Genomic DNA, 27,474 nt, shown 5'->3' with positions numbered 1-27,474 from the left:
ATAACGTCCTGGGTAGGAATGTTGCCTTCTTTATCTCCTTATTAATTCTCCTCCTGTGTGAGACTAGCTTTTCACCGTGTCAGCCACACTTAATTCATAGGTGATGGAGGCCCATCTTATAGTTGATACTTCTGACACTTTTAGGTACGATGAGGTCGTGTTCACTAAGAAGTACTTGCTTCAGGATCCACACAGCAAAAAAGTAGCTTTTTGCATCCGCTTAATTTTGGACCACTGTCTAGTACCCGGTGCATTTGAGGCTGGGCGGTGGCAATGCCATCTGGACAGGTCCTCATCCACACCGCTTCCATTCAAGGTGCTACCAATCAAAATAATTAGCAGCACACAGAAAGGTTATGGGATCACCCCTAGTTTGCATAACTTTAGTTTTTCTTACGCTTCCATACTGCATACAATTCACGTTGTGCTACAAAAAGTATTCGCCCTGAGGCACCATCAGTGTGTCTGTTGGAGCTTCAGAAGCAAGTTGGAGCAAAGAGGTCCTTGCCTCAATAATGATGAAATTCGCCAGGCAGATGCTGATTTTTTTTATGCTGTAGCCAACTGGCTCTGCGACACTTGCCGGGCCCACTTGTCTTTTCAAAATAATGTTCCTTTTCAACAGAATTTGAACACATATTTAATTCAATTTTGCTGATGCTGCTTGAATGAGTTAATTTCAAAGTGAACACTGGAGAATGACCTGGTGCACACAAGCAAATGGGGACTGGCTACAAGTGTAACTCAAGCCAACTAAAACTTGCTTGAGAAACGATCCCACACGTGATATGGGATTCGACTTCTGGGTTGCGGGCAGTTATAATTTCCAAAAAGAATGCATTTAGTACATGCGCCATTTTTAACAAAATCAGTTGTAGTACTCGGACTGAGAACACATGACAATGGTTTGCAATTCTGGTCATGTGTACTGCAATGAAATACATTTCACCTGACGGGGCAAATCTTTAATAAACAAACAAACACGTGTTACAAAAGTACAACAACTGCCTTTCCAAAACACAGAGTTTATGGTTTACATAAAAAGAAATATAATTTACCTTTGTCCTAAGCATGTGCCATTCATCAGTGCAGAATGACTCCCTTGTTTCATGAATGCTTCATCAGGGTCAATATCATTTTCATGCCTAAACCTAATATGAACACAAACATATATTTCATTTGATGTATAGAAGATATTACTGATGCGTGAGCGACAACATAACTGAGCTAAGAAGACATTATACTTATCATCTGCTACCATTAATTCAAGTACACAATAAAAGTAGTGTTGGGCACATTGCCCTAAAGGAGTGTCACAGGTTGTATGGCGGGGAAGCCGCAAGACGAGGACAAATGTTATTTTTGGTGAAAACATACATTGAGGCAACTTATCAGTAGCTCCGTTCCCTCTACCCGCATTCACTCCGACATCAGGCCCCACTGAATGTGCGAACAGGAAAGGTGTGGAAGAAACTGTTACTAATCAGGGACAACAGCAGGTAAGGTCAGAGCTAGTGATCACTGCCCAAATGGGTAAGTGAAAAAAAGAGGTCTGGTGCATTTTACAGAAATAGGGAATCCTTTTTCTTTAAAACCAATGTGTCGAACTCAATCAAACAGTGAGTCGCACAGTCAGGTCTATAAAAATGGGCAGGATAACAGAGTGTCGCGTGGATTTCTAAAGTGATGTGGCATAAACCTTTTACCCCATATTGGGGTAAGCCAACCCGGCTAAGCCCACAAGTCAATATTTTCCCATATTAAACGGGACAAGGGACAATGAACAATGGCAACTTTTTATGAGGGCTGGAGGGAAAAGCGCATGGATTGATTGATAGTTTATAATGCGCCTATACACACGTGTTTCAAGGCGCAACCAAGCATGGAGGGGAAAAAGGGGGAGAACGAGACAAACGATCTTACTAGGCCTAGTAACATTTAGATTGTGCAAGTGCACAGACAAGAAGCACAGGGGAGAGGAAGGTGGAGAAGTGCGAACAGTGCCCTGGGTTAAGTGCGAGGAAGGCAGGGCCTCTAAGGGGAACATGCCCTTGGAAGTGCAAGGAGGCCAGGTGGCAGTGCAGGGTGGCCCAAAGGCAAGTGCTAGGAAATGCGCGGGGCGGGGGACGGCAGGTGTCCTATATGACTCAGAGGCACCAGGCAGCCACTCGCGTAACTGAGCAGGAGGAAGGGAAGGTTAGCAAAGGGAAGTTAGAGAGAAAAAGAGGTCGGCAGAGTTTGGCAGAGAGAAGGAAGAGGAGAAAGGGAAGGTCTTGGGATTCCGGAATGTTGGCCAAGGTGACAGCAGCTTGAACCTGCAGCTAGTGGTCTCCTCCCTGAAGCTATTTATTATTGATTATGAATTCAAAAAAGAAGATTCAAGAGCCAGAAAACCCAACTTCTAAGAAACAAAAGCAACTGTTGGAGATTGATGAAGACAACCCCAGTAGTCAGGACATTTATAAACTCCTGAGACAAGTGGCATTGGACATGGTTGAGGTGAACAATACTTTGTCTGAACTGAACTCCAAGGTTTGCCACCAGGATGGTAGAGTGGAGGAATTGGAGAAGTCAATATCTAAGAGTTGAGAGATGGCAGGAAGCTATAGGGCTTACAACATTTTAGAAAATATCTTCAAGGTGAGAGTGATCGGCGTATGGAGATAGATCTGAAGTTGCGGGAGAGAAATGTCAGGCTGATTGGGGTAGAAGAGAATCCAGATACAAGAAAGAAAAACATGATTGTGCTGGTATTAGAAATATTTAAAGACTGCTTTGGTATGGCGCTTAAAGAGGAGGATTTTGACCATGTTTATCGTATTGGTAGATTGCCAGGATCCAAACCTAGGCATATCATGGTCTCTTTTGTCCTGGCACGGAAAAAGGAGAGCTTGTTATCTGCAGCAAGGATTAAAGGATCGGTTTTATACAAGGGGAAATCTCTCTATGTCTACCCAGATTACCCTAAGGAGATTTTAGCTGCCAGGAAAAGCTTCAAGGGTGTGAAGGAACTTGCTAAATCCCTGCAGGTTAAGGCCTTTATGAACAAGTATAATTCTTTAACTGTCATGCTGCCAGATGGGGAAAAAGTCACCTCAGACCCGAAGGAGGCTGGTATATGGCTGGAGGCTCTTAAAGATTCACGAGTTGCTATTGCGGATTAGCATCAACGTGGAATCTTTATTTCTGGTATTACTCGTATTTTTAATTTTTATTTATGCAGCAAAATGGCGCCGAGTACTTGTTTCAGTTAAACGTTATGGAATCTAAATTACCTTTCGAAAATGTGGGCTTTCGGCTCGAGAATTCACAATGGTGGACTTGGAAACGGTTACATGGCATGCTGTCATTTTATGCTTTTGGTGTGTTTGCTGGCAAAGCTTCCATTTTGCTTGGATATGTGCGTGTGTTCCAGTAGGGCATGCATATTTTTGCTTTTATTCATATATCTGGGCGAAGATTGTACTTTTTTTTTAATCACCGTTCCATTCTTTTTTGCGGTGCCGTCCACACAGTTGTTTTTGAGACGGCTTCGGGGAGCAAGGATGGATGCATTTATATTTTTAGATATATTCCATTTAATATTAATATTGATTCGTCCGCAGGTACAGGATCCCCTCTTGACTTGTCCTTTTATGAGGCCAACTAATATAACTGAAATGTTTTAGTGGTCTTTAAAAATGGTCTTGTTGGGTTGCATTCTTATTTTGTTATCTGTTTTAACTAGTTAAGAGCCACTACTGAAGTCTGTCATGGGTAGTCTCGCATCAAAAAGAAAAGTAGATAAAGTGTTTCGTTGCATATATTGACCTGTTTATATTGATGCCTGTAGTACACTGAACTATTACGCATGTCGATCAATGTCCCTGACCGGTTGACTTAAAAATGGTTGAACAATGTGGCCCAGCATCCAGGATAATAGAAATGCACTGAATTTTTCTTTAGAACAAACTTTAAAAAATAAAAAATTGGTTTTTCCAATGGCCGGGGTCGGATTGGTCCGGATGCATCATTGACTTGTCAGTGTACACTGTGGAGGTTAATACACATTGCAAGTAGGTCAATCATGGTTATTGGGATATTTAAAGTGCTGGGATGCCTTATATATTGTGCTTTGGAATATCACATCCTGGCACGAGCCTATCCACATATACTAATGCCACTGCAAACTTCCTGGCTCTGCATATTATTTTACAACTCATATTCAACAGGGGCTGTAACATTTGGCAGTCTTTTACAGTTTGGAATAACTCAACACCCGATATCTCTCTGGAAAGTACAGCACATTTCTCATTAGGCTGCTTCTTATAAACGTTTTGATACACGCTATGGAGAGTATAAGATTGAATTAATAGATGATGTGTTTGGCTGCAATTAACATCTGTTTATGTGTTTAGCTTCTGCCATCAGCTTTGAGAATGCACGTCATTGCTCTATTCTTTAGTTACTAGTGCACAATTGCCAAAGCCTCCATCTATAGTCTTTCTTTTCTTATTGCAGCCATGGTCATAAAGGGGATGGGATGCTCCCAAAGTTTTGCGGATGGGTTGCCTATGAACTTCAGAGAGTGTTGTTGATGTGTACTCGCCTAATGTGTACTCACCTAATCACCCTATTTTTTTCGGTGTATGCAATGGGGTAAGTTTTGATTCTTGATTTGGTGCATTGTTTAGTGGTTGGGAAAGTGTTATATGTTTTCTGATATGTAATTGGGACTGGGTCGGGTGTTTTTTTTGGGTTTATTAGTTCTTGTGGACGTTGGATTCATACTTCTGTTGTGGGGGGAGTGGGAGGGTTTTTTATTCTAATACATGCAGAATTGTTGAACTGGTATTTATTTATTATTTTACACAAATATTTGCAATGCCTTCAGGAAAGGGAGACCTTTTGTCTGTCTCCTCATGGAATGTGAATGGTCTTAACAATCCTGTCAAACGACAGACAATTTTCAACTGTTTAAATGATATGCATAGTGATGTTTATTTCCTTCAAGAGACACATTTGTTAAAGGATGAAGTTAATTTATTACGTAAACAGTGGGTGGGAGATTTTTGTGTCTCATGCTACACCTCTAAGAGCAAAGGGGTTGCAGTTTTGGTGCGGAAAAATGCTCCGATTAAAGTGATACAATCACGCTCAGATGGCGAAGGAAGGATCATTGTAATTTTAGTAGAAATCCAAGGGGCTAAGACAATTCTTTGTAATGTCTATGCTCCCTCATTGGATGATGGATCATTTTTTGGTACAGTGGCACAGATGTTGCAGGATTTTGGCTCCCGAAATATTATTCTGGGGGGGGATTTTAATTTGGCTATTGATCATAACTCGGATCGGAGCGGACCTCGTACGATTCAGAGAAGAGATCCTACGTTTTGTTCATTTCGGTCTCTATCAGAATTTAACTTGACGGATTGCTGGAGATTACATAATTCTGATTTGAGAGAATACACCTTTTATTCTGGTTCTCATAATACATAGTTTTGCAGTCACGGATCACACACCAGTGTTTTTGAATGTGAAACTGGAGTTTGATACTTGTAGGTCGTTTTGTTGGAAAATGAACACCTCAATTCTGCAGGATGAGAAAATTGTGGATAAGATCAGATCTGAGGCTGACCACTTTGTTGCGGAAAATAGAACTGAGGGGATTGATGTTAAGACTGTCTGGGAAGCCTTTAAATGTACGATGCGGGGCCTTATTTTGGGGTGGTCTAGTAGCAAGAGAAAATATTTGGAGAGGACACGTCTAGATTTGGACAAACGTATTAAAATGATATCAATTGATTTGTTGATCAACCCTAATAACTCAGAGAAGAGGCTGGCGCTTAAGAAATTGCAGAGGGAATTGAATGACATTTTGAGGGTGAAATCTAAAAAGGACATGTACAGGTTGAAATGCTCTTATTTTGGATATGGGGGAAAATGTGATCGTTGGCTTGTCTATAGATTGAGACAACAGAAATCGGAAATGGCAATCACCTCTGTAAGGGGGACGGATGGTTAAGTGACATTTGACCCTAAGGAAATTAATAGGGCCTTCAAGGATTACTATATGAGGCTATATCAGAATGAATCGGGCATCAATGGTCTGGATGAGTCTTTTCTGGATGGTTTAGAAATTCCTAGAGCAGATGATTTGGAGAAATCGCTTTTGAATGTTGGAGTGACTGTTGATAAGTTGAGATCTGCATTTGGAAAGCTGAACTCGGGCAAGTCTCGGGGCCTGATGGTTTACCGGCTGAGTTTTATAAAATTTTACTTGATTCGGCGATGGAGCTTTTACTGGATATGTATACGGAATCTAGGGAGGTGGGTCTTCTTCCGACTTCTAGCAACCATGTAACTATTTCAGTTTTTCTTAAGAAAGGTAATGACAGCAGTTTGACTTCTAACTATTGTCCGATCAGTCTAATAAATACGGACAACAAAATATTGGCGAAGTTATTAGCCTTACGCTTGGATCATTTATTAGTCAAACTGGTACACACTGATCAGTCAGGTTTTGTTCGAGGTCGTAGAACATCTAGTAATATTAGGAACTTGATGATGATGATGATGATGATGAAACATGCCCAGAGCTTGGAAGAGGATGTGGCCGTGTTCTCTTTGGACGCAGAAAAAGCGGTTGATCGAGTAGACTGAAAGTATCTTTTTCGGTTTTACGTGCTATGAACTTAGGAGAGTACTTTATTTCCTGGATTTCCCTGTTATATGCTTGTTTGACGGCCAATGTCAGGACCAATGGCCAATTATCCGATTCTTTTGAGTTGCAGAGGGGTACTAGACAGGGGTGTCCTTTGTCTCCTCTAATATTTGTTTTGGCAATGGAACCTTTGGCAATAGCCTTGAGATGTGATGCGGAAGTCCGAGGTCTTAACTTACATGGTGCTCAACAAAAATTACGGTTTTATACGGACAATTTTCTACTATTATTGCAGAATTTGGATGGGTCATTACCTGCCCTGTTAAATGTATTAGGCAAATTTCATGATGATGCGGGGTACCAGGTAAATTGGACCAAATCTGAGGTGTTACCTATATCTGGATACTGTGAAAAGAGTTCGATTACTAGACTGGGTTTTCAGTGGTGTGACAGTAAACTTAAATACCTGGGTGTTTGGCTGACCCCAATGGTGGATGACATGGATAGGATAAATATGAACGAGGTGTGTAGTGATCTAGAAATGAACTTTCAGAGGTGGTCTTTGCTTCATTTATCCCTCTGGGGCAAGGTGAACGCTCTAAAGATTAATGTTGCTCCGAAAGTTAATTACATTCTGGGTATGTTTCCAGTGAAAATTTGTCTTTTTTTGGAAGGGAGTTTTGTGAGAAATTTGAGATAGAAAACGTCCTGGTTGATGATTTCAGGAAATTGAAAAGATGTATAAGTGATGTGGCTGAACAAGGGGGATGCAATGATGAATCTCTTTCTTAAGGAGAGGGAGCCAAGTTGTGGTTCTATTGCTAGTAGGATATACAATAGAATTGTGTCTGCATATAAAGAGAATTCTGAATTGAGAGCCGATTGGGGTGTGAGATTACGCCTGAGATGTGGTTGTAGATGTGTGCTAATGTTAAGCTTTGTTCTATAAATCTGGAGAAACGCGTGAGACAAATTAAGATACTCAACAGAGTGTTTTGGAGTCCAGAACGATTGTTTAAGAGAGGTATGGTTGAGTCTGACGATTGCTGGTGTTGCGGGAATGGGTTGGGTATTTTGGAACCTCTGCTGTGGGACTGTGTGATAGTGCAGGGATTTTGGCAGGACGTATGTTACATTTGTTTACGTGTTCTGAATTTGGATGTTGCATTGGATTCCAAAACAATGATCTTGGGAGGTGGCGAGTTGATGGAGGACTTTTCTGTCTCCCAGAAAATAATGTTGCTTCATGGAGCAGGAGTGGGAAAGAAGTTGGAAATCCCGGGTTGCACCTACTGTCACGGATTGGATTGAAGGAATGATTAATCTTGCCAATATGGAAAGTGTGATTTACAAGAGACAATGGAAATTGCCATTGCATGCAAAGATTTGGGGTGACTTTAGGAATATGTACTAGTTCTTTATCTGTAAATGTGTTTATTGTTTTTCTGCATGTTGTTACATTGTTTAGATTTTTGTAAATTTTGCTCGCATGTTCTGCTCATTGTTATTATATAATTTGTATAAATAAATAAAAAGAAAAAAAGAAAAGGAAGGCCTTGAGGAGCGTCCGGAACTTAAGGAGGTCTGGCTCAAGGCAGAGTGTGGCAGGGAGGACATTCCAGAGGGAGGCACCTGCAGAGGAAAGAGATCTACTACCCAGTTTCTACTCTGAGAAGCGACTCACCTGCAGAGAATTGGAAGTAGACGAGCAGAGGGAACTGGAAGGAAGGTACTTAGGAACAGAGCGTTGGAGATAGTACTAGCAGTACAGTAGTCACTATGAGGAGCAACTTCGCCTTACTTTTACCTCCAGTCCTCTTTCCTCCATACTATATGGGAGACTAGCAAGCATGCACTCTCTGGGATAGAGATTCAGCTATAGGCAAAGAGATTTTGGAGCACAGCTACACAGAACCGAGCACCTGCCCTGCTACTAGTGCCATTGGAGTAAAGCTTGGAGAAAGGGGAAGGTCACAACCAAGTTGGTGTCCACCAAACGTTTCTCTGAAATGCCACCACCGTGACTTTAGTTTCAGTATAAAGATATTCTGCCAAGTTATGCTTCCTTTACACAGGCCATCATCAATCAATGGTTGCTTTCAATACAGAAGAGTCCAGTTGAGATCCATACGTGAAAAATAGATGTTCTGCCTTCCTGCAAGATCTAGTTCTGTCCTAGAATTTCAAATCTCTTCTCACATCAAGGCAGAGTAAAACACGCTCTGCCTGAGTTTGAGGCTTGGGAAGAACACAGTCAGAGTGGTCTCCTGGGCCATGTGTAAGGAACATACTAAATTCAGTAAGAATTTAGGATGATTGCGCATATGTGCATAACCACATCATCATTGTGGAATGTCATGCACACCTCCAACACAGACAGAGCTTTTATCTTGCGGATGTGTCCGATATGACCACCACGAGGAAATGTGTTTTGTGGAACTTCAAGTCTACCAACACCATACACTCAAAACCTATGTGGTGAAAATGATGAATTACTCACCGTAGTGTCCAAAGTAATCCTAGTCCATAGTCCCCTTTCCTCCATACTGTATGGGCGTCCCTCGCTAGGGACCTTTTTCACCAGAAAAAATCATCTTCCCTTTAAAACAGAGGCGCGTGGGGGTCCGGCCCTGGGAGCATGCGCTCCCCTGACTCCGCCTACCAGCGCCACTCCTCAGTCCCCTTTGACGCGTCGACAATATTACCATTTCATAATGACACCAGTTTTATTAGGGGGGAGGATGGTTCGACATATGGAGGACAGAGGACTATGGACAAGTAACTTAGTCACTACGGTGAGTAACTAAGAATTACTCCTACATCCCCGTCCCCTTTCCTCATTACTGTATGGGCGATTGGAGAATACAAGACCTGAGTCCAGCAGGTGAGTCAGGTATAACACAATATGTGTAGGGGAATATTCAATGGGATTGATGTCCTTGGTATTACACCATATGACAAAGTGTTTCCATTTATTTGAGTATATCCATGCATCTCTGAGGAAGATGGAGATGCCCAAACTCTAAGATTTCAGGAGCCAGGGCGCTAAGGTGAGAGTTTGCGGGCATGGATAGAGCATTTCCCCCCCTGTCCTGAGACAACATGTTGTAAGGGCAAGGCAGCTTCATTGGAGGAAAGAGACATTTCCATCAAATGGAAGAACTAGGGTTGGTGTGCCCATAATGGGGTCACCAAAATCATGGTCACTGGTTCCTGGTGCATCTTGTGCACAATCTTGTTGAGTAGGGGAGTTGGGGGGAAAAGCATAAACAAATCTCCCTGACCATGTTATCCAGAGACCGTTCCCCTTGGATTGGTATTGAGGGTACCTGGAATTGTAATCTGGGTATTATGAGATCTGCAGAGTTGCGAACGAGTCGATCTCTGGAAAGCCCCATTCTGCAAAAACGTTGGAGCCGATGTCTTTGTGTAGTCACCATTCGTACTCTAAGGGCAGTGCGAAGTCTCAGCTGAGCACGTCTGCCAGAAGATGGAGTTCCCCTGGAACGTGTTGAGACAATAGAAACATCTTGTGTTTGAGAGCCTACTTCCAAATGTTTTGAGATTGTTTGGACAGCCCTAGAGAATGAGTGCCCCCCTGCTTGTTCAGGTAGTACATGGCTGTGGTGAGGTCCGTGAGGACCAGTATGGTCTTTCCCTGTAACTGCGTCTGAAAGGCTTTCAGTGCTTTGAACACTGCTAGTAGCTCCAACAGGTTTATGTGGTTGGAAGCTACCGCTGGGGGCCAAATCCTGTGCCCTTTCTATTGAAGAAGGTGAGCCCCCACAGCCCGTGAGGGATGCGTCCGACGTGAGAGTTGCTTCTACTGTGGGGTTGGTGAAGGTTTTCCCCTTCAAGGAGGTTTTCCCTCGACCACTACCTCAAAGAGAGAACGAGGGCTACCGAGACAACCACTACATCATTCCATAGTCTGCTGGACTGACAGCATTGGCTGTTTAGCCACTCTTGCATGGAACACATGCGCAAACGTGCGTTAGGAACCAAGTAAATGCAGGAGGCCATCATGTCTAGCAGTTGCATGGCCTTGTGTACCGTCACCTTGTGACCGGCTACATACTGAGGGATTTGAAAGAGCATGTTTTGAACCCTCTCGTTGGAGGGCAAGTGAAGCCCGTCTTCTGTCTGAATAAGAGCCCCTAGGAACTGCTTGACTCGACTCGGGTCGAGGCTGGATTTCTTATCGTTTATGGAGAATCCCAGACAGAATAAAAGGTCAACCGTCCTCTGAGTATTTGCTAGGCATGTTTCATAGGAATCCCCTGTTATGAGCCAGTCGTCGAGGTAAGGATAAACTGGGATGGATTGCCTGTGCAGTTCAGCCACAGCCACTGCCAGTATCTTTGAAAATACACTTGGGGCTGAGGCAATGCTGAAGAGAAGGACCTTGAACTGATAGTGCTTGCCCTCTATCATGAACCTTAGGTACTTTCTGTGTGCCAGCAACATTGAAATATGAAAATATGCCTCTTTCATGTCCAATGTTGCCATGTAAACCCCCTTCACGAGAAGAGGAATTACTTCTTACAGCGTCACCATCTGAACCCTTTGGGGTTTAACAAACTTGTTTGTTGGGCGCAAGTCTAGCACAGGGCACATGGTAAGATCCCTTTTGGGTACAAGGAAGTACACTCAATAAATACCCTTGTTTACCTGTAGAACGGGGATGACTTCGATGGCACCCTTTTCCTGAAGGATCTTGACCTCTTGTAGAAGGATCTGGAGGTGTTCCGGTGTCAGGCGCCTGGGTCTTGGGGGGTCTGTACCGAGGTGGCCGGCTGAACTCTATACAGTACCCATGGGTGACTGTCTTGAGAACCCACTGGTCCGATGTGATCCCCTCCCATGCATAAAAGATGTTAATCATCCCCCGACCAGGGAAGCCTGGCAGGGGAACCAGACTCGAGAGTCATTTTTGACCAGAGGCCAAGAAGCCTCTAGGGGTGTCGTTTGCGACCCCTTCCCTTTCCCTGACGTTTTCCTCTGGGAGGTTAAGTAGTGGGGGTGTTAGAACCTTGTCCAGAAGACCAATTGTTCCCTGAGCCATACGGATTATGGGGGGGAACATTGACAGGATTGGCCGCGAAAGGAGAGGCGAGAACTTCCCCATCTTTGAAAAGGTCTTTGGGTAATTTGGTTCAAAGACTTGAGGGTCTCATGTTCTTTTTTGGCGGTATCCAGTGCCTTGTCCACCGCTTTTCCAAACAGATTGGAATCTTCCACAGGTTTGTTAATCAATCATGCCCGATTCTTGGGTTTAAACCCGGAATTTCTTAGCCAGGCATGGCGCTTTAACAAGGTACCTTGTGCCAGGGAGCGACCAGCTGTTTCAGCAGCATCCAAGGTATTCTTGAGAATGTTGTGATTAACTTGTTTGACCTCCGCTACGATTGCAAGTAAGCGGGTGCGCACTGGTTCTGCGACCTCATGCAGACACTCTTGCAGTAGGTTTCACTAGACATCTAGTGGTAACCGCGGAGTATTGCATCTTGTCTTTCTAGGATCGAAAGGGGACGTCAGCATAGGCGTTTCTGTAACACTATCGCCAATGTGACGTGTAGTGTACCCAGAATCCCTCACGTGTCGAGGTCCCTCCAATTGTATTTCTTCTGCCGTGAGGGAGCCTTATGCCTATCGTGAGCAAGTACAGAAATAGAGAAGTAGTAAGACGTCTATGTTCATTCCATCCGAGTGGGGAGGAAGGGTGGGCGCATGTGAATCTAAGCAGATACAATCATCAGAAATGCTATTAGGGTAAGTAATGCATGTATTCTGATGCTTGTTAATCTGCTTATAAATCACATGCTGTGCACAGACTAGCGAGCAGTACCCGGAGTAGGAGGTGGGATGCGAGAAGGAAAAGTAGTGAAAAGATGTCTTAGTACTACTTGTCCCACCTGAGAATCAGACCTAGAGTGAGTGTCTAGGCAATAGTGTTTTGTAAAGGGGAGTACAGAACTCCAGGTTGCCGCTTTGCTGGGCTTTTCCCTCCCCCAAACCTAAGCTATGCGTTTTTAGGTTTATTTCAGCTAGCATTAATTTGCCTGTTGGCAATCTCTCCGGGGTTAACAAAGCTCTTGTGGTGGCCAAGAAGCGTATTTTGCTGCATTTTGAAGAGTAATATCAGACCTACTGTTGATGACTGGCTTCACAGCCTGTCGCCCCTTTCCAGCAGGGAGAGAGTGTTTTTAAGTATAAAATGGGCCCTGAGACCCACAGGCATGTGGCGCGGTACCCACATTTAAATAAACAAAAATAAACAGCGACTTGATAATAATAATAATAATAATTTGGCACTTATATAGCGCTACGAACCCTCAGGTATCTGAGCGCTTCTTATTATTTCCCACGGTGTGTGGTGCTCATTTATCGACCTCGGAAGGATGAAAGGCTGAGTTTGGCCCCACCGGGATTCGAACCTGCCTTATCAGGCTCTGCACAGATGTCAAAGCGAGCGTTCTACTCTCTGTGCCACTTGACACATATACAACCATAAGTATAAGCATACAACCATTTGGAATGATTTTATGATTAGCCCCCCCACCCTTTTTTTAATCTTCCCCTTCTAGTTGTTTTCATTTTGATACATTTCATACTTATGGGCCCATTGCCTTTGCGCTCTAGATGTGTTTTGAATTAGTTGCCTGCTACGTATAGAATACTGTTCTAAAAAAATGTTTACAAAAGAATTGAGGTGACAAGTGACTTTGGATGGCTGTATAATAGCTTGCAACTTGAAATGTGTACTCTTGCTCTAAACAGGTCTGCGAACAACAAACCCATGTGGAAAGAAGGCTGTGTTCTGTACTCCATCAGCAATAATAGCACTAGATTTCAAGCATCCTTGTACCCACATAACAGATGTGTCCAGCTTAGGCTTTGGTATCGTACTTTCACATATCAGAGATAGTATGTCACCAGCAATGCCATGGGCAAATCCTATCGCAGGTGGGGAAAGGATGTACCCAATTTAAATAACTAGGACCACCTGTCAAGCACAGGTTAAAAAGAAAGCATGGGGGTGCAGCCCTATACCCTCTGCTTCTAACCTCAACTTGGTTTCATATCCCAATCAGGTTCAATCAAACTATTACCAGCGTTTGATCGTGGCTTGCAATCAATCATACGGAGCAACCCGGTTATTTGCATCTTTGCTGCAATTGGATTCAGAATTTAGCTCTGTTTACAAGATCGAAGGCAAATTGCACAAAAAGTAGTTGCTGCTTCTGCTTAATGCTTCATTAGATATACAGGCAAGAGGCATTTTTTTTATTTACTACCCAAAACTTAATTTGAGTAATGCAATACATTGGTACAAGTTGTGAATTTCAGTACACCCATTCTTTAAAATGTTTTTTCCGTCAGGCAGGTATACAACCAGGACCGTAAATCCCAGCAAATATCTAATAGATGAATAGAAGAAAACTGTCTCGCAAGGGAGCCCACCGGGATGCAACACATGTCTTCTATATAGGTTTTTATTTTTTTACATTGCAAACAGCCATATCCTGCTACCAGATGATGCGTTGACCTCATTAATGGACACATTAGTAAGTACAAAAAGATTCAGTCGGCAGATCGGGCTCATGTGAGTCTGTGTTTGAAACATACTATTATTATTGATCAATTACTGCATCACAACACACTTTGTTAGAGTAGTTAAATGCATCCTTCATTGCGTTTCAGATTTCCCCTTTATTGATGTCTCTTGTGACAAATCCCAGGAAGTCGACACTGCTTTCCATACTGGGAGCCCTTTCCCATGAGGCCAGGGAGGTGAGGCTACTACCAGATGGCCCGTCTAGGGGTGGTACTATCTCATGGGGAGGGAAAACCTCAATGGGACCAGTGACAACTATTCGGGGAGACTGCATCATATACATTACACTCACACCTCTCTATCAACCCCTCTCTCTCTATACCTACCATCCTCTCCCATGTGCTTCTGTAAAGCTATCGAAATAGAAAGCACTGAGACAAGGAAGAATAGGCAGGAGTTGAAGGAACTAATGTGTAACACCGCTGAGATGAAGAAGGGCTGCAGAGCCCTACTGAATAGACCAGGTAACCAACCAAGCGGTCTAGCCAACAGGAACCAAGAAAGACAAGCCTACTGATCAAAAGAAAGGAATGACTACTAGAAAGAGTAGATCTTCCTTTGGAAAGAGGAGGACTCCAAACGACACACAGAGGTGACGTCCTATTTGAGGTGGTTTGCAGTAGGCAGACCAAAAAAGGGCTGGAGAAACGGCAGCAGAGCGGAGGCAAGTCCTGAACCACGTGGACGTGGAGAGAGACTCCAACTGCCCAGCCTCTATCGCTCCGGAGACGCTGCAGAGAGAGAAGAGCCCACGGAAGACAAAGAATGCAGGAAACGGAACGTAGCGACAGGAACAGTCCTTGACTGCTGAGAAGCCTGGTAACCAGTGTCTGGGACCCATCACTGCAAAGCCTCTGCGAAGAGGGCAGAGTTCATAAGAGAGTACGTGATGAACAGAACGTTCACATTGTGAAAGTAGAGACGTTCTGTAGCTCGCCTCCTAGCAAAGCACTCATCTATCAAACCTTTCTACCACTATCTAAGCGCTTATCGTCTTGTCCAATTGTCAACTTGTCTCGTCTGCTGCTCCCTGCCCTGTGTCCTTCCCTAGTGTTCTCCCCTACCCCTTCCCACTCCCTTCCTTCTCTCTCCCTACCTACTCTATGGTGCTCTCTGTCTCTCCTATCTTCTCTAACTGCTTCTTAATCGATTATCCTGCTCTCCTCGCTAAATCTGGTAGGAAGAAGTTTAAAAACGACATCCTGGTTGCCAACCCAGGCCTCTCTATCGCTGACACCTATACCAGTGCCTCCTCCAGGCAAACCTTCACCAACATCCTCTTGTCGTTCCCTCGCCAGACATATGGACTTTAAATATGGTCTCTGTGCTCTCTCCCTTCTCTTCCTCTCCCATTAATGGTGGCACCCGGTGGTAGGCCCTCCTGGCCTCCTTCCACTCCTCCAAGGTCATCAAGATTTACTTGAACGGTACCGTCTTGGTCCAATGCACTCAAACCAACCTTCTCCTCTTTGATAGACGCTTCCCACGCCTCAAATTTCCTTTCTTCCCCTGATGTCCCCTCTATCACCTCCACGGCTTCCTCACCTTCCCCTGCTGTCTCCCCCTTGGCTACCTTTCCCTCTCCTCCTTCCTGTTCTGCACCCTCCCTCGGGTTTCTTCTACACCTCCGCAGGGGGTACCTCTGATTTGTACCACTCCCCGGAAGTCTTTCTAAGATGGAAACCTTCTCCATATTGGCACTCTAAACTCTCGCTCAGCTATCAAACACTCCTCTGTCGTCTCCTGGAGGAACTTGACCTCGATGTCCTCGGTCTCACCGAGACATGGTTCACAGCTAGCTCTGTCACAAGCTTTGACACTCTCCTCCCCGATGGCTACAAGATCCTCTCCCCGCCCAGATCCAATCGTACAGGAGGGGGTGTAGCCCTGATCTTCCCTGAGTGGATTCCTGCCACTGTCATTCCTACGCAGGCCTACTCCTCTTTCGAATACCTTGTCTGCATTATCTCTCTCTTCTGGCCATTCCCTTACTGTGGCTACCATCTATTGGCCACCTGGTCAGATCTCCTCCTTCCTCTGAGTGGGCAGACCGCCCCTCTTCCCTCCTGGTCTCAACCACTCAACAACACCTTCTTGGAGACTTCAACATCCACCTGGATGCCTCCTGCGCTTCCCCTGGGCTCTTTCGTTACCTCTGCGACACTCTCTCACTCTCTATTCTCCCCTCTGACCCGACTCACTCTGCAGGGCACACTCGGGATGTTCTGATCTCCTCAGACCTTCCCCTTCCGATCCCTCTCAACACTCCTCTCTCCTGGAGAGATCACTCTCTCCTTTCCTCCCATCTCACCCTCTCTACCCCCCAGGCCAAGCCAACTCCAGCACTCCAATTACCTTCACGGTTATCCGACCCATGAAGCATGTGTCAGTTGAGGCTTTCGCCGCCACTTTCTCATCCCCCCAGCCCCCCTTGGCTGAATCACACCCCGACAGAGCCCTTTCCATGCTCCACTCTGCTATATCTGATACTCTCAATGTCCTTGCTCCTGTCATGAGGATCCGTTTGAAGCCCAAAGCCAAGTGCAACTCTTGGGACGACTCAGACCTCGTTACCCTTAAACACAAGTGCAGGGTGGCTGAGAGGAAATGGCGTGCTTCTGGTACATCCTCTAACAAACTGGCCTGCCTCCTGCTCCAAAGGCAATACCAGCACTCCGTCCGCACCAAGAAGAGCACCCTCATCCAAGCCCGCATCTCTGTGACATCTAACAACTTGCCCAAACTCTTTAAAATCTGCAAGGAGCTGGCCAATCCTGCTGCAGTCTATACCTCTCCTGTCCCTTCCCAGGCCCTCTGCACGGCCCTGGCTTCTCATTTCATCATCTCTAAAATCTGGACATCCTGACCTCTCTCTCTCTTCCCCCTCCCCCCTCTACTCCTTGCTCCTCCTCTGGCCCTTCTTCGGCCACCCTCCTTCTCTGCCTTTCCCCCTGTTCTCCTCAGATGCGGTTTCTAGACAAGTCCGATCTATGAAAGTCTCGTTACAACAGGTTCACCCCTGTTCCTCCAAAAACATCAGGGACCGCATTGACACCCTGGCTCCTGCTCGGGCCGATTTCTGCAACTGCTCCTTCGCCACTGGAGTCTTCCCCTCCCCATGAAGCACTCCCTTCTGCACCCTCTTCTTAAGAAACCCTCTGCTGACCCCAATCTCCATCACTCCTTTCTTGGGCAAACCCCTAGAAAAGCTGGCCATCTCCTAGCTTAATCTTCACTCTGAATCTGTTGGTTGTCTTCATGACCATCAGTCTGGCTTCAGAGCTGCCAGAACCCCGGAAATTGCTCTCTTGAACATCTGCGAAGACCTGCTCTCCAACCTCGATTCCAACACCTCATCTTACTTGATCTCTCTTCTGCCTTTGAGACGGTTAACCATGCCATCCTGTTGAACCATCTCTGTGATAACCTGGGTATCACTGATCAGCTCCTGGCTTGGCTGACCACCTTTCTCTCCGATCGACCCTCTCATGTCCAACTTGTGTCCTTCCTCTCTTCTATCTCTACCTGTGGTGTTCCTCAGGGGTCTAACCTCTCTCCCTGGCTGTTCAACCAATACCTGTCACTTCTTGTCCACCGCATTGCCGGTCTCTGCCCCAACTTTCAGTGCTATGAGGATGACACAACTCATTTTCAGGCTCCCTTCAGCCACATCTCCTTTTCTCACCTCTGACTGACTGAGTGGTGTGCCACCAATGATCTCTGCCTGAATGTCAGTAAGACCGAGATTCTCCTCATTGGCACACCTGCTCTCTCCTTTCCTATCACTCTCTGGCCGGCCTCTCTCGGCCCTCTTCCTGCTCCCACCTGTCTGTCTATCTATCTATATATCTATCTATCATAGTTTTTATATAGCGCCCTATCGCTAATGGGCCTTAGAGCGCTCGCATTAAACAGACAACGTAGAACAGAAAAGCAACAAGAGACGGGGTAGTGATTGTATTAGATTTCTTCTTCGTCAAACAAATGCGTCTTGAGCAGTTTCTTAAAGATGGTAAGAGACGTGCTGTTTTTAATCAAAGATGGTATGGAATTCCAAATCAGAGAACCTCGCGGTCATCTTCAACGCCACACTTTCCTTCTCTCCCCACATCTCTGACGTCTCTAAGAAGTCACACTACCAGCTGCACCTCCTCAGAGGTATTCTTCCCTTCCTCTCCTTCCCACAAAAGTTCACCATCTCCAGAACTCTGGTACTCTCTAGGCTTGACTACTCCAACAGCCTCTTTCTAAATCTGCCTGCCTCTACTCTCCACCCTCTGCAACTTATCCAAAACAGGACTGTGAGACTTGTCCTTGGCCTCAGGCCCAGGGATCAAAACGCCCTGCATTGTCCACAAGGTCTTCTGGGACCTGGCACCTAAATACCTTCAACTCTCTCTTCCTAAATATCTTCCTTCTCGAGCTCTTCGCTCATCCGCCTCCAACACCCTCAGGGTTAGTCGCTTCTCCAAGTAGTGAGTTGGTGGTAGATCTCTTTCTTCTGCTGGGGCCTCCCCCTGGAACAGCCTCCCTGAAACGATTCCAGAAGCCCCTCAAGACCATCCTCTTTGCTTCTGCTTTCTCTCCTCCTCTCCCCTGCTGATCTCCTGCCTGAATCTGAGATTGCACTGGTTACCTGGCTACCCACTGATCTCGGTCCCAGGTCCCCTGCCCGCCAGTTGCACACCTGCACTGCCTCCCCGACAACCCTTGCACTCGGGGACTGTTTCAGTATCCCCCCAGCCCCTATCAGCACTTGACACCTGATGTCTGCACTTACCCTTGCACGGTCCACCAGCTGGCTGTACTTTGATTTATTGTCTATATTTGCTTACTTTTATCCTATGTAGTTCACTAGCTCCTCTCCCCCTCCTGCACTTTTCCCCTTCCCACCTCCCCTGCACTTGTGTGATCTCAATGTCACCTGGCCTACTAGGATCGTTGTCTCCGTCTTCCCTGTTTCCCCTCCCTTGCCTCGTCGCGCCTTCAAACACTTGTGTATAGGCGCACTATAAATGTAATATCATCGGGAATGTTCCTTGACTGGCGAGCTCTCCATACCTGCAACGAAGACACAACAACAAACCCGAAGGTAACAGAGTTGTTGGGGAAAGCAGGAAAGACCGGAGAAGCCCAAGAACCAGGGTCTGAGACCCGTTTACAGAGAGTGAGCAAAGAGAATACCTGGCAGGGTAGAGAACAAGGAAAACCAGATACAGAAGGTAACATAAGGGTCTGGGATCCAAAACTAAATAGGGAGTAAAGTACAATCCCTCCTCCTGGGCACAGTACCTGGCAGGGGAGTAAACCAGGTTTGTCAACAGGGGCCTGGAACCCACACACAAAATAAGCCTGAGAAAAGAGACATTCCCCCATCAGTTGGGTGTGAACTTTATTTTGAGGCCTTTCAATGTTTTACAGTGAAGGTTTTGGGCCCCTGTTCAGAAGAGAGGGATCATTCTCTTGGACTAAAGAAACCTAACACTACTTCAGTTTAGTTTATAGTGCAAGGGAAAGAGTTAGGATTCTGACATAGGTGTCATGATGCCTACCCCCGGGGAACCAGACCAGGTCCAGCAACCCCGGAAGCAGGCATCAAGTTATTTTGAGCAAGCCCAAAAACCCCTGCTAGTGGCTGTTTGGCTGCGGTCCTGGCGCCTATGGCACCAGGCCCATATGGAGAGTCAGTCCTGGCGCCATTGGCACCAGGCTCATAGAGTAGAACTTACCTGATGCAGACCATGCTGCAGAGCTCCAAGCCAAATGAGGCTTGGAAGGGACTATTTTACCTAGGGACTATTTTTTTACTTGGTGGGGCTGGGGAAGAATACTTACCTGGGACTACTTTGGAGTCTATTTAAACCACGCCCGAAGAGCAGCACACGCTTCGCGTTATTCTGCATCCAGCAGCGTAACGCTCACCGTGTCTGCAAGCCTGCATCTAGTCTTCTGCTACGCCCGCCTCGAGTCTGCAGCTCCTAGAAAAGGAACAAGTTACTTACCTGTAACTGTTGTTCTCCAGCATGGGTCTGGCATGAATTCACATGCTCATGAATATTCCCCGTCGTCAGGCTGGGAATCCTCGGTAAAGAAAAATCAGTATCAGTTTCGTTTCTGATCTGTCTTTCGTAGTAGTAACCAATCACTGATCTCTGCGTCATATTGACCACAGCCAATGACTGCCATCTCCCTAAGCCCCGCCTCTGGCAGACATCTTCAGATTTGGTAGCACATGAAGTGGCAGTATGACCAAGTGAAGAGCCGCAGAGGGGTAGGCGGGAGGGTTCGCATGTGAATCCATGCCAGACCCATGCTGGAGAACAACAGTTACAGGTAAGTAACTTGTTCCTTATCCAGCATGTGGTCTGGCATGGATTCACATGCTCATGAATAAAAGAATACATAACAGTACACACATGCACAACCACGGGAGGTGGCAACAGGCTCAACATTAAGCAATACAACAACTCAACATTAAGCATCTCTTACCTTCTCACCAGGCTCACCTTAGGCGAACAGGTTGCGCAGCACTACTTGGCCGACCCTGGACTCCTCCCTGGAATCCCGGTCGACGCAGTAGAATTTCGTGAAGGTGTGCATCTACCTCCACGTAGTAGCCCTGCAGATGTCCAGCAGGGGCACACCAGATAGGAACGCCGTGGTAGCTGCGATCGCTCTGATGGAATGGGCTCTCGGGCGGCCGGGCAGAGGTCGGTTTGCCAACCGATGACAGTACATGATACAGCCGGAGAGCCATCTGGAAATGGAAGCCTTTGAGAGGGCCTTCCCCTGACAGGTCCAAAGTTCACAAAAAGTTGTGACGTCTTCCGAAAACCCTTCGTGCGGTCCACGTAGAACTTCAGCGCTCTAGCCACATCCAGCGAGTGCAAAGTCCTTTCAGCCGGCAACGAAGGCGACGGGAAGAAAACAGGCAACACCAAGGGTTTGTTGAGGTGGGAGTCCGACGGCACCTTGGGCATGAAGGAGGGGTGCGTCCTGAGCACTACCCTCGTGTCGTGAAAAGTCAAGTACGGGGGCTTGCAGGAAAGGGCCTGGATCTCTCCCACCCGTCGTGCGGAGGTGATGGCCACAAGAAACGCTGTTTTCCACGACAAGAACTTCAACGGAGCTGAGTGCAGAGGCTCGAACGGAGGTCCCATGAGCTTGGTCAGCACCACGTTGAGCTCCCACGCAGGGGCCGGAGCCTTCACCGGCGGGAACGACCTGAACAGTCCCTTCATGAATTCTTTCACCAGACGATGAGACCACAAAGACATCCGTCCCGTGGTTCTGGTGTATCGGGAGATCGCAGCAAGATGAATCTTGATGGAAGCGTGCGCCAGTCCAGCCTTGGCCAGCGACAGTAGGTACGGCAGTACTTGAGGAGCCGTAATCCGTAAAGGGTTAATCTTCTGTGCGTGGCACCAGACAGAGAACCTCTTCCATTTGTGTCCGTAGCATTTAAGAGTTGAGGACGCCCTGGCCTTTGCAAGAACCTCTCTGCAGTCGGCCGGTATGTCGTAGCCTCCAAACTCTAACGCTGCAGGAGCCAGGCCTGCAAGTTCAGCGACTTCGGGTCGTGATGGAGGATGGCGCCTCCTTCCCTGGAGAGAAGATCCGCGTCCACTGGCAGCTTGATTGACAGGGACGCTTAACAGTCCAGAATGTCCGGGAACCATACCTGCCTCGGCCACGCAGGTGCGACGAGGATCATCCTGCACCGTGACCTCTTGAGCTGGTTGATGAGCCGGATCAGCAACGGCAATGGAGGGAACACGTATAGAAACAGGCCCTCCCAGGGGAACGAGAAAGCATCGCCCATGCTCCTCGGCTGGGGAAACCTGCTGGCGAACCTCCGGCACTTGGAGTTTGTCGCCGTCGCGAACAGGTCGATCTGGGGTGTGCCCCACCGTCGGAAGAGGCGGTCCACTAGATCCTGTCGTAGTTCCCACTCGTGGCACGAGCGCAGCTCTCTGCTGAGAGAGTCGGCGATGGTATTTTTATTCCTGCCAGATGAAACGGCACCAGAAACATCCCTTGGGCGACGGCCCAATGCCACAGATCCTGCGCCTCCTTGGACAGGGCTGGGGATCTGGTACCGCCCTGCTTCCTGATGTAGAACATGGTGGTGGTGTTTTCGGTGAAGATCCTCACCACCTTGGCCCTTGAGGGACGGAAGAAAGGACCGGAGGGCCCAAAACACTGCACGGAGCTCCAGGACGTTGATATGGAGGCCTCTCACGTGCAGATTTTCGGGGTGCGCTCCCCACCCTTCCAGGGAGGCATCCGTGGTCACTGTCTTCTGGTGGCCCGGGGTCTGGAAGTCCATGCCCGCACTCAGATGCGCGCGGTGCCCCACCACCGGATCGCTTGTCGGAAGCTCTCGTCGAGTGTGATCCTGTCCTCGAAGCTGCCCATCGTCTGGATCCAGCGAGCGTCCAGGAACTCCTGTAACAGGCGCATCCGAAGCCTGCACAGGCGGATGAGATAAATGCAAGAAGACATCATTCCGAGGAGGGATTTGATGGACCTCACCCTGGCCGCGTCCGCAACCAGCATCCGCTGCGCCTTGCCCAAGATGGCCCTCGTCCTTTCCTCCGACGGAGAGGCCAGAAGCGCCACTGTGTCGAGTTTCGCTCCCAGAAACAGTGCATCTTGCGCGGGCACCAGGTGGGACTTGGTGTAGTTTATGGAGAATACCAGGTCCGTGAGTAGTTGGACGGTCCTCGCCGTGTGCTCCGCGGCGAGCTCCCTTATCTTTGCTCGGATGAGCCAGTCGTCCAGGTAGGGGTAGACGTGGATCCCCTTCAGGCGCAGCCGCGCCGCCACCGGTGCGAGGCACTTGGTGAACACCCTGGGTGCCGACCTCAATCCGAAGGGAAGGGCTCTGAACTGGTAGTGACGTCCTTGGACCACGAATCTGAGAAACTTTCGGTGTCCCTTTAGGATGGGGATATGGAAGTAAGCATCCTCCAAATCCAACGACGACAGGAAATCGCCCTCCTCCAGCTGACCCAGGACGTGCTGGAGGGTGACCATCCGGAACTTCTGTACCTTGATGAATTTGTTCAATCGTCGTAGGTCCAGGATGGGACGCCATCCTCCTGTCTTCTTCACGAGGAAGTATCTTGAGTAAACTCCGGAGCCCCGAAGCCTCTTTGGGACGAGCTCGATGGCGCCTTTCTTGAGCATCGCCTTTATCTCCAAAAGAAGTTGGGGGACGTGATGTTCCTTCCTGGCCACGGGGGGGGACCCGCGGGCACTTCTTTAGAAACTCGAGCGTGTGACCCTGGGCCAGGGCGTCTAGCACCCAACGGTCGGTGGAGATGGACTCCCACACGCTGACGAAGTTCGCCAGCCGGCCTCCCAACGGGATGCTTCGGTGGGGGCCCGACCCCACGGCCGGTTCAGTCCTGCTTCGACGAGGTTTTGCCGCCTTGTCCTGGTGATGACGGCGGGGTCCGCCCGACTTGCCTCGTCCCCTGTAGGCTTCCTGTGACGACGAACGGGCCGCTTGACGGTAGGTGGAATATCCGCCGCTGAAACCTTTGGAGGCACCCTGATTGCCTCTAGTGCTCCGAAAGGGCGGCCGTCGTTGCTGGAGAACACCAAGAGCCCGGGCCGTCTCCGTGTCCGTCTTGATGGCTTGTAGGGAATCGTCCACTGTTTTCCCAAACAGGTTGCTCCCGTCGAACGGCATGTCCAAAACTCTGGTCTGCACGTCCTGCCGGAAGTCCGTTGCCTTGAGCCATCCACGCCGTCTAAGGCACACGCCGTTGCTCAACTGGCGAAATCCAGTGTCAGCGATGTCCGTCGCTATCGTAATGGCGTGGTCCGACGCCACTTCTTCTTGCAAGATCTCTAGGGCCTCCGCCCTCTCGTCGCCCGGTAGGAAGTCCAGCAGGGGGGCGATCTTGTACCACAACTCCCTGTTGTAGCGGGCTACGATAGCCAAGGCGTTGGCAGCCTTAATCTTCGTCGCTGCCGATGAGATGACTCTGCGTCCCATCCTGTCCAATTTCTTTCCCTCTCCGTCCGGGGGGAGGTTGACGTAGAGGCCGAAGCCCACCCCCCCGCTTTCTTCCTGGCCGCCGCAGAGACGACCGAGTCCGGGGTCGGCTGTGCCCGAAGGCACAAAGGGGCCGCGTCCGGGTCCCAGTACTACTTCTCGTACCGATCCCTTCTCGCAGCCGTTGTGGATGGGTTCTTGAGGAGGGCGAGACCCTCATCCCAGATATCGTCCAGTAGAGGTACAGCGAGGACCGTCTTCCTCTTGGTCTCGCGCCGTCGATAAAGGAAACCTTCCTTCTTTTCTTCCAGGCAGAGCTGGAAAAGCTCAGATGCCCTGGCGATCATGGCATGAAACGCTCCAATCTCGTCGGACGGGGAAGCCCGGGGAGGAGGTGACGACGGAAGATCCTCGTCGTAAACCTCGTCGTCTGTAACCGTCGCGGCCGTGTCCGTCCCCGTATCATCCCCACGGGTCGTGGACGAGGGCTGAGCAGGGCGCGATGGTTGAAAAGGAGGTGGAGGATGAATCCTTCTTCTCTTAGGAGGAGGGCTCCCAGAAGGGCCTGGCTCCGGGTCCCCCGTCGGGAGCGGTTCCTCCGTTGGTGGTAACGGCAATCTCGTCATTATCTCCGAGCATAAGGACTGTATAGCCAACAAAATGGCCACAGAGTTGTCTTGCGGCACTGGTTGAGGGGATTCTGACGGGCGTCAGGAGCCTCATCGGCACCCTCGACGTTCTCGTTTTCTCCTACGTCGGGGTCCCTCCCGACGGGCTGGTCTTCTTCCACGCCAATGCCGTGGCTTAAGACTTCGATCAGCTCCTCTTCAGAGGTTGAGGCCGAATCCACGACAACCCCCTGCCCCCCTTTTTCTTCTCCGTCGGAGGTTTCACGGGGGTCCTGTCAATGGGCTTGAAAGAGGACTCCCTCCGCGGTGGCAGGGAGACTCTGGGCCCCGAGGTCGCCTCCACTGGTGTAGCCTCCACAGGCTGAGCCAGGGCCGCCGCGACTGTCTCGATAGAGGCCTTGGCAGGGTGGATCACGGCTTTCACCACCTTAGATGCTCTCACCGCTTTCTCCTTGGGGGGAGGGTCACCACCTCGCTCCCCCTCCGATGGGGCCTTCGAGCTCGACCGGGGTCTCTCCAGGAGCTTCGCTGGGTGCTCGGCCTTCCTCTTACCCGAACCAGAGCGTTGGCTCGTGGTTGATGGCGCCGGGTAGGATGCGCCCTGCCTGGCAACCGTAGAGCCCGACTGTTTGGCGCTCCCGGTGCCAGCGGACTCGCGGTGCTTGGCCTTCTGTTGGGCCCCCGTTGCCGGGGCGCCCTCAAACGTCTTAGAAGACCGCTCGGACTTTTTCTTCTTTTTCTCGCCGGACGGGCTCTTCCCTTCCAGCCAGTTGGCGAGACGCAGATGGCGGTCCTTCATGGTCCGCTCCGACATATTGCCGCAAAACGCACAGTCCTTCTCCACATGAGTCTTGTCCTCATGCAGGCAGTAGAGGCAAAGGGAGTGTTCGTCCTCCTTAAAGACATTCTGAAGCTGGCATCCAGGGCAGACCCTGAACAGCTTTCCGGGCGTCGAGCTTCCCTTCTCCTGGGCCATGTCTGAGATGGGCCTGAGAAACTTCTGGAGTCCTCCAAAAGCGTGGCTCGACGAAATCTTCACCCTTGAGGGGCGTAGAAGAATCCGACACGGGTCCCCGTTGATCGGATAAAGAAACGGTGGAGCTTGAGGCTCTTTTGACCGAAAAAAGAGAATTTACCTATGAAAAAGCGCAAAAACGCACTAAAGCTCGAGAGCAATAGCACGAGGATCCCAACACTTGAACGTGCAGTAAAAATCTGAAGATGGCTGCAGAGGCGGGGCTTACGGAGATGGCAGTCATTGGCTGTGGTCAGTATGACGCAGAGATCAGTGATTGGTTACTACTACGAAAGACAGATCAGAAACGAAACTGATACTGATTTTTCTTTACCGAGGATTCCCAGCCTGACGACGGGGAATATTCATGAGCATGTGAATCCATGCCAGACCCCATGCTGGAGAAAGGGAGGAACAGAAGGAGAAGACGTTAGAATAAGAGCAAAACCTTTGATCCTTACCTGAATTCCGGATCCACGGCACCTTCGAGCTGGAAGAAAGAAGCATTTTACACGCGCCGCCTCGCCTGCTGCAGCGCCGCGCTGAACTCACTGGCCTGCGCAGAATCCTCAGGATCCACCGCATCCTTCTGCACGTTCCCACCGCAATCTGGTACCTAAGGGGAACACAAGAACAGCAAAGGTGAGCCAAGGGAATAAACAGAGGCAATAGTAACTACCCCCATAGACTTACCTGATTACCGCTGGGGGTACTAATCCTCTTCACGGGTCGGCGCAGTCTCCATTGCATCCTCGCCGTACCCCAGGACAACAAGGTGAGACGAAGGGACAAACAAGGGGAACTCTTCTCACCACAATAGACTTACCTAATTTTACCGCCGGAGGCATTATTCCCCGAACTTCATATTTTCTCTCCACACACCTGGATAAGGGAGCAAGCCACAGGTTACATTCTGGTTTTATTTTATTGAACTGTGTAGGATAAGCCAAATCCTTACCTGAACTTCGCCAGCTAGCACGAGGAACTCTTCGCTGGGGTCAAGCTGCAAACTGCAAGGAATCAGACAAGAGTGAAAGTCAGACATGTGAACTCTTACGAACTACATACTTTTCGTAGTCAATATTGTTCTGGAACTCACCAATTCCTTCGAGCCAGTGAAGCAACTGGTTATCAACGCGCCCCTGCGTTCAATGCAGGATGGAGAGCTTATCTTTTCAAACCAGCAGGTGAGACTATAAGAGGGGACATCAAAGGTGATCTGTGGGGAGAACAACGGGGGTGGGGAGATTTACGCTCAACCCCACGGGTGGTTAATTCCCTTTCTCCATTTACAGAAGAATATTCCTACGGGCCAAGCAAACGAAGCTAGGTGGGCCAGTCCAGTCCGTAATCTCGGCCCCACGCGTCACATTGGTGGAGACCACAGCTGTCCAGTTCAGATCGACGCCTCTGTTGGAGCCAGGTGAGCGTAACAATAGGACTGTGGACTTTTTACTTTGGACACTCCGACAGACATATTAGCATTTTAGTTGAGGCAGGAAACCCTTCATAGAAGTAGGGCAAGATCATGTTTCTTTACATGTATCTTTTGAATACAGG

General features: G+C 48.3%; 1 protein-coding gene across 2 annotated transcripts in view; it reads right to left on the bottom strand.

Moving 5' to 3' along the window:
* The window catches only part of KIAA1328 (KIAA1328 ortholog), a 1,369,495-nt gene that overhangs the window by 399,694 nt on the left and 942,327 nt on the right, over positions 1-27,474 (bottom strand). For both annotated transcript variants that reach the window (XM_069626866.1, XM_069626867.1), the window contains one exon: positions 1,059-1,151. In XM_069626866.1, coding sequence (XP_069482967.1) covers positions 1,059-1,151 — 93 coding nt within the window. The remainder of the gene's footprint in view (positions 1-1,058; positions 1,152-27,474) is intronic.

The sequence above is a fragment of the Ambystoma mexicanum genome, chromosome 6p (genome assembly GCF_040938575.1).
Source record: "Ambystoma mexicanum isolate Mex_15411 chromosome 6p, UKY_AmexF1_1, whole genome shotgun sequence".
In the NCBI taxonomy this organism is placed as follows: Eukaryota; Metazoa; Chordata; class Amphibia; order Caudata; family Ambystomatidae; genus Ambystoma; species Ambystoma mexicanum.
This window is presented reverse-complemented; position numbering and strand designations above follow the sequence as displayed.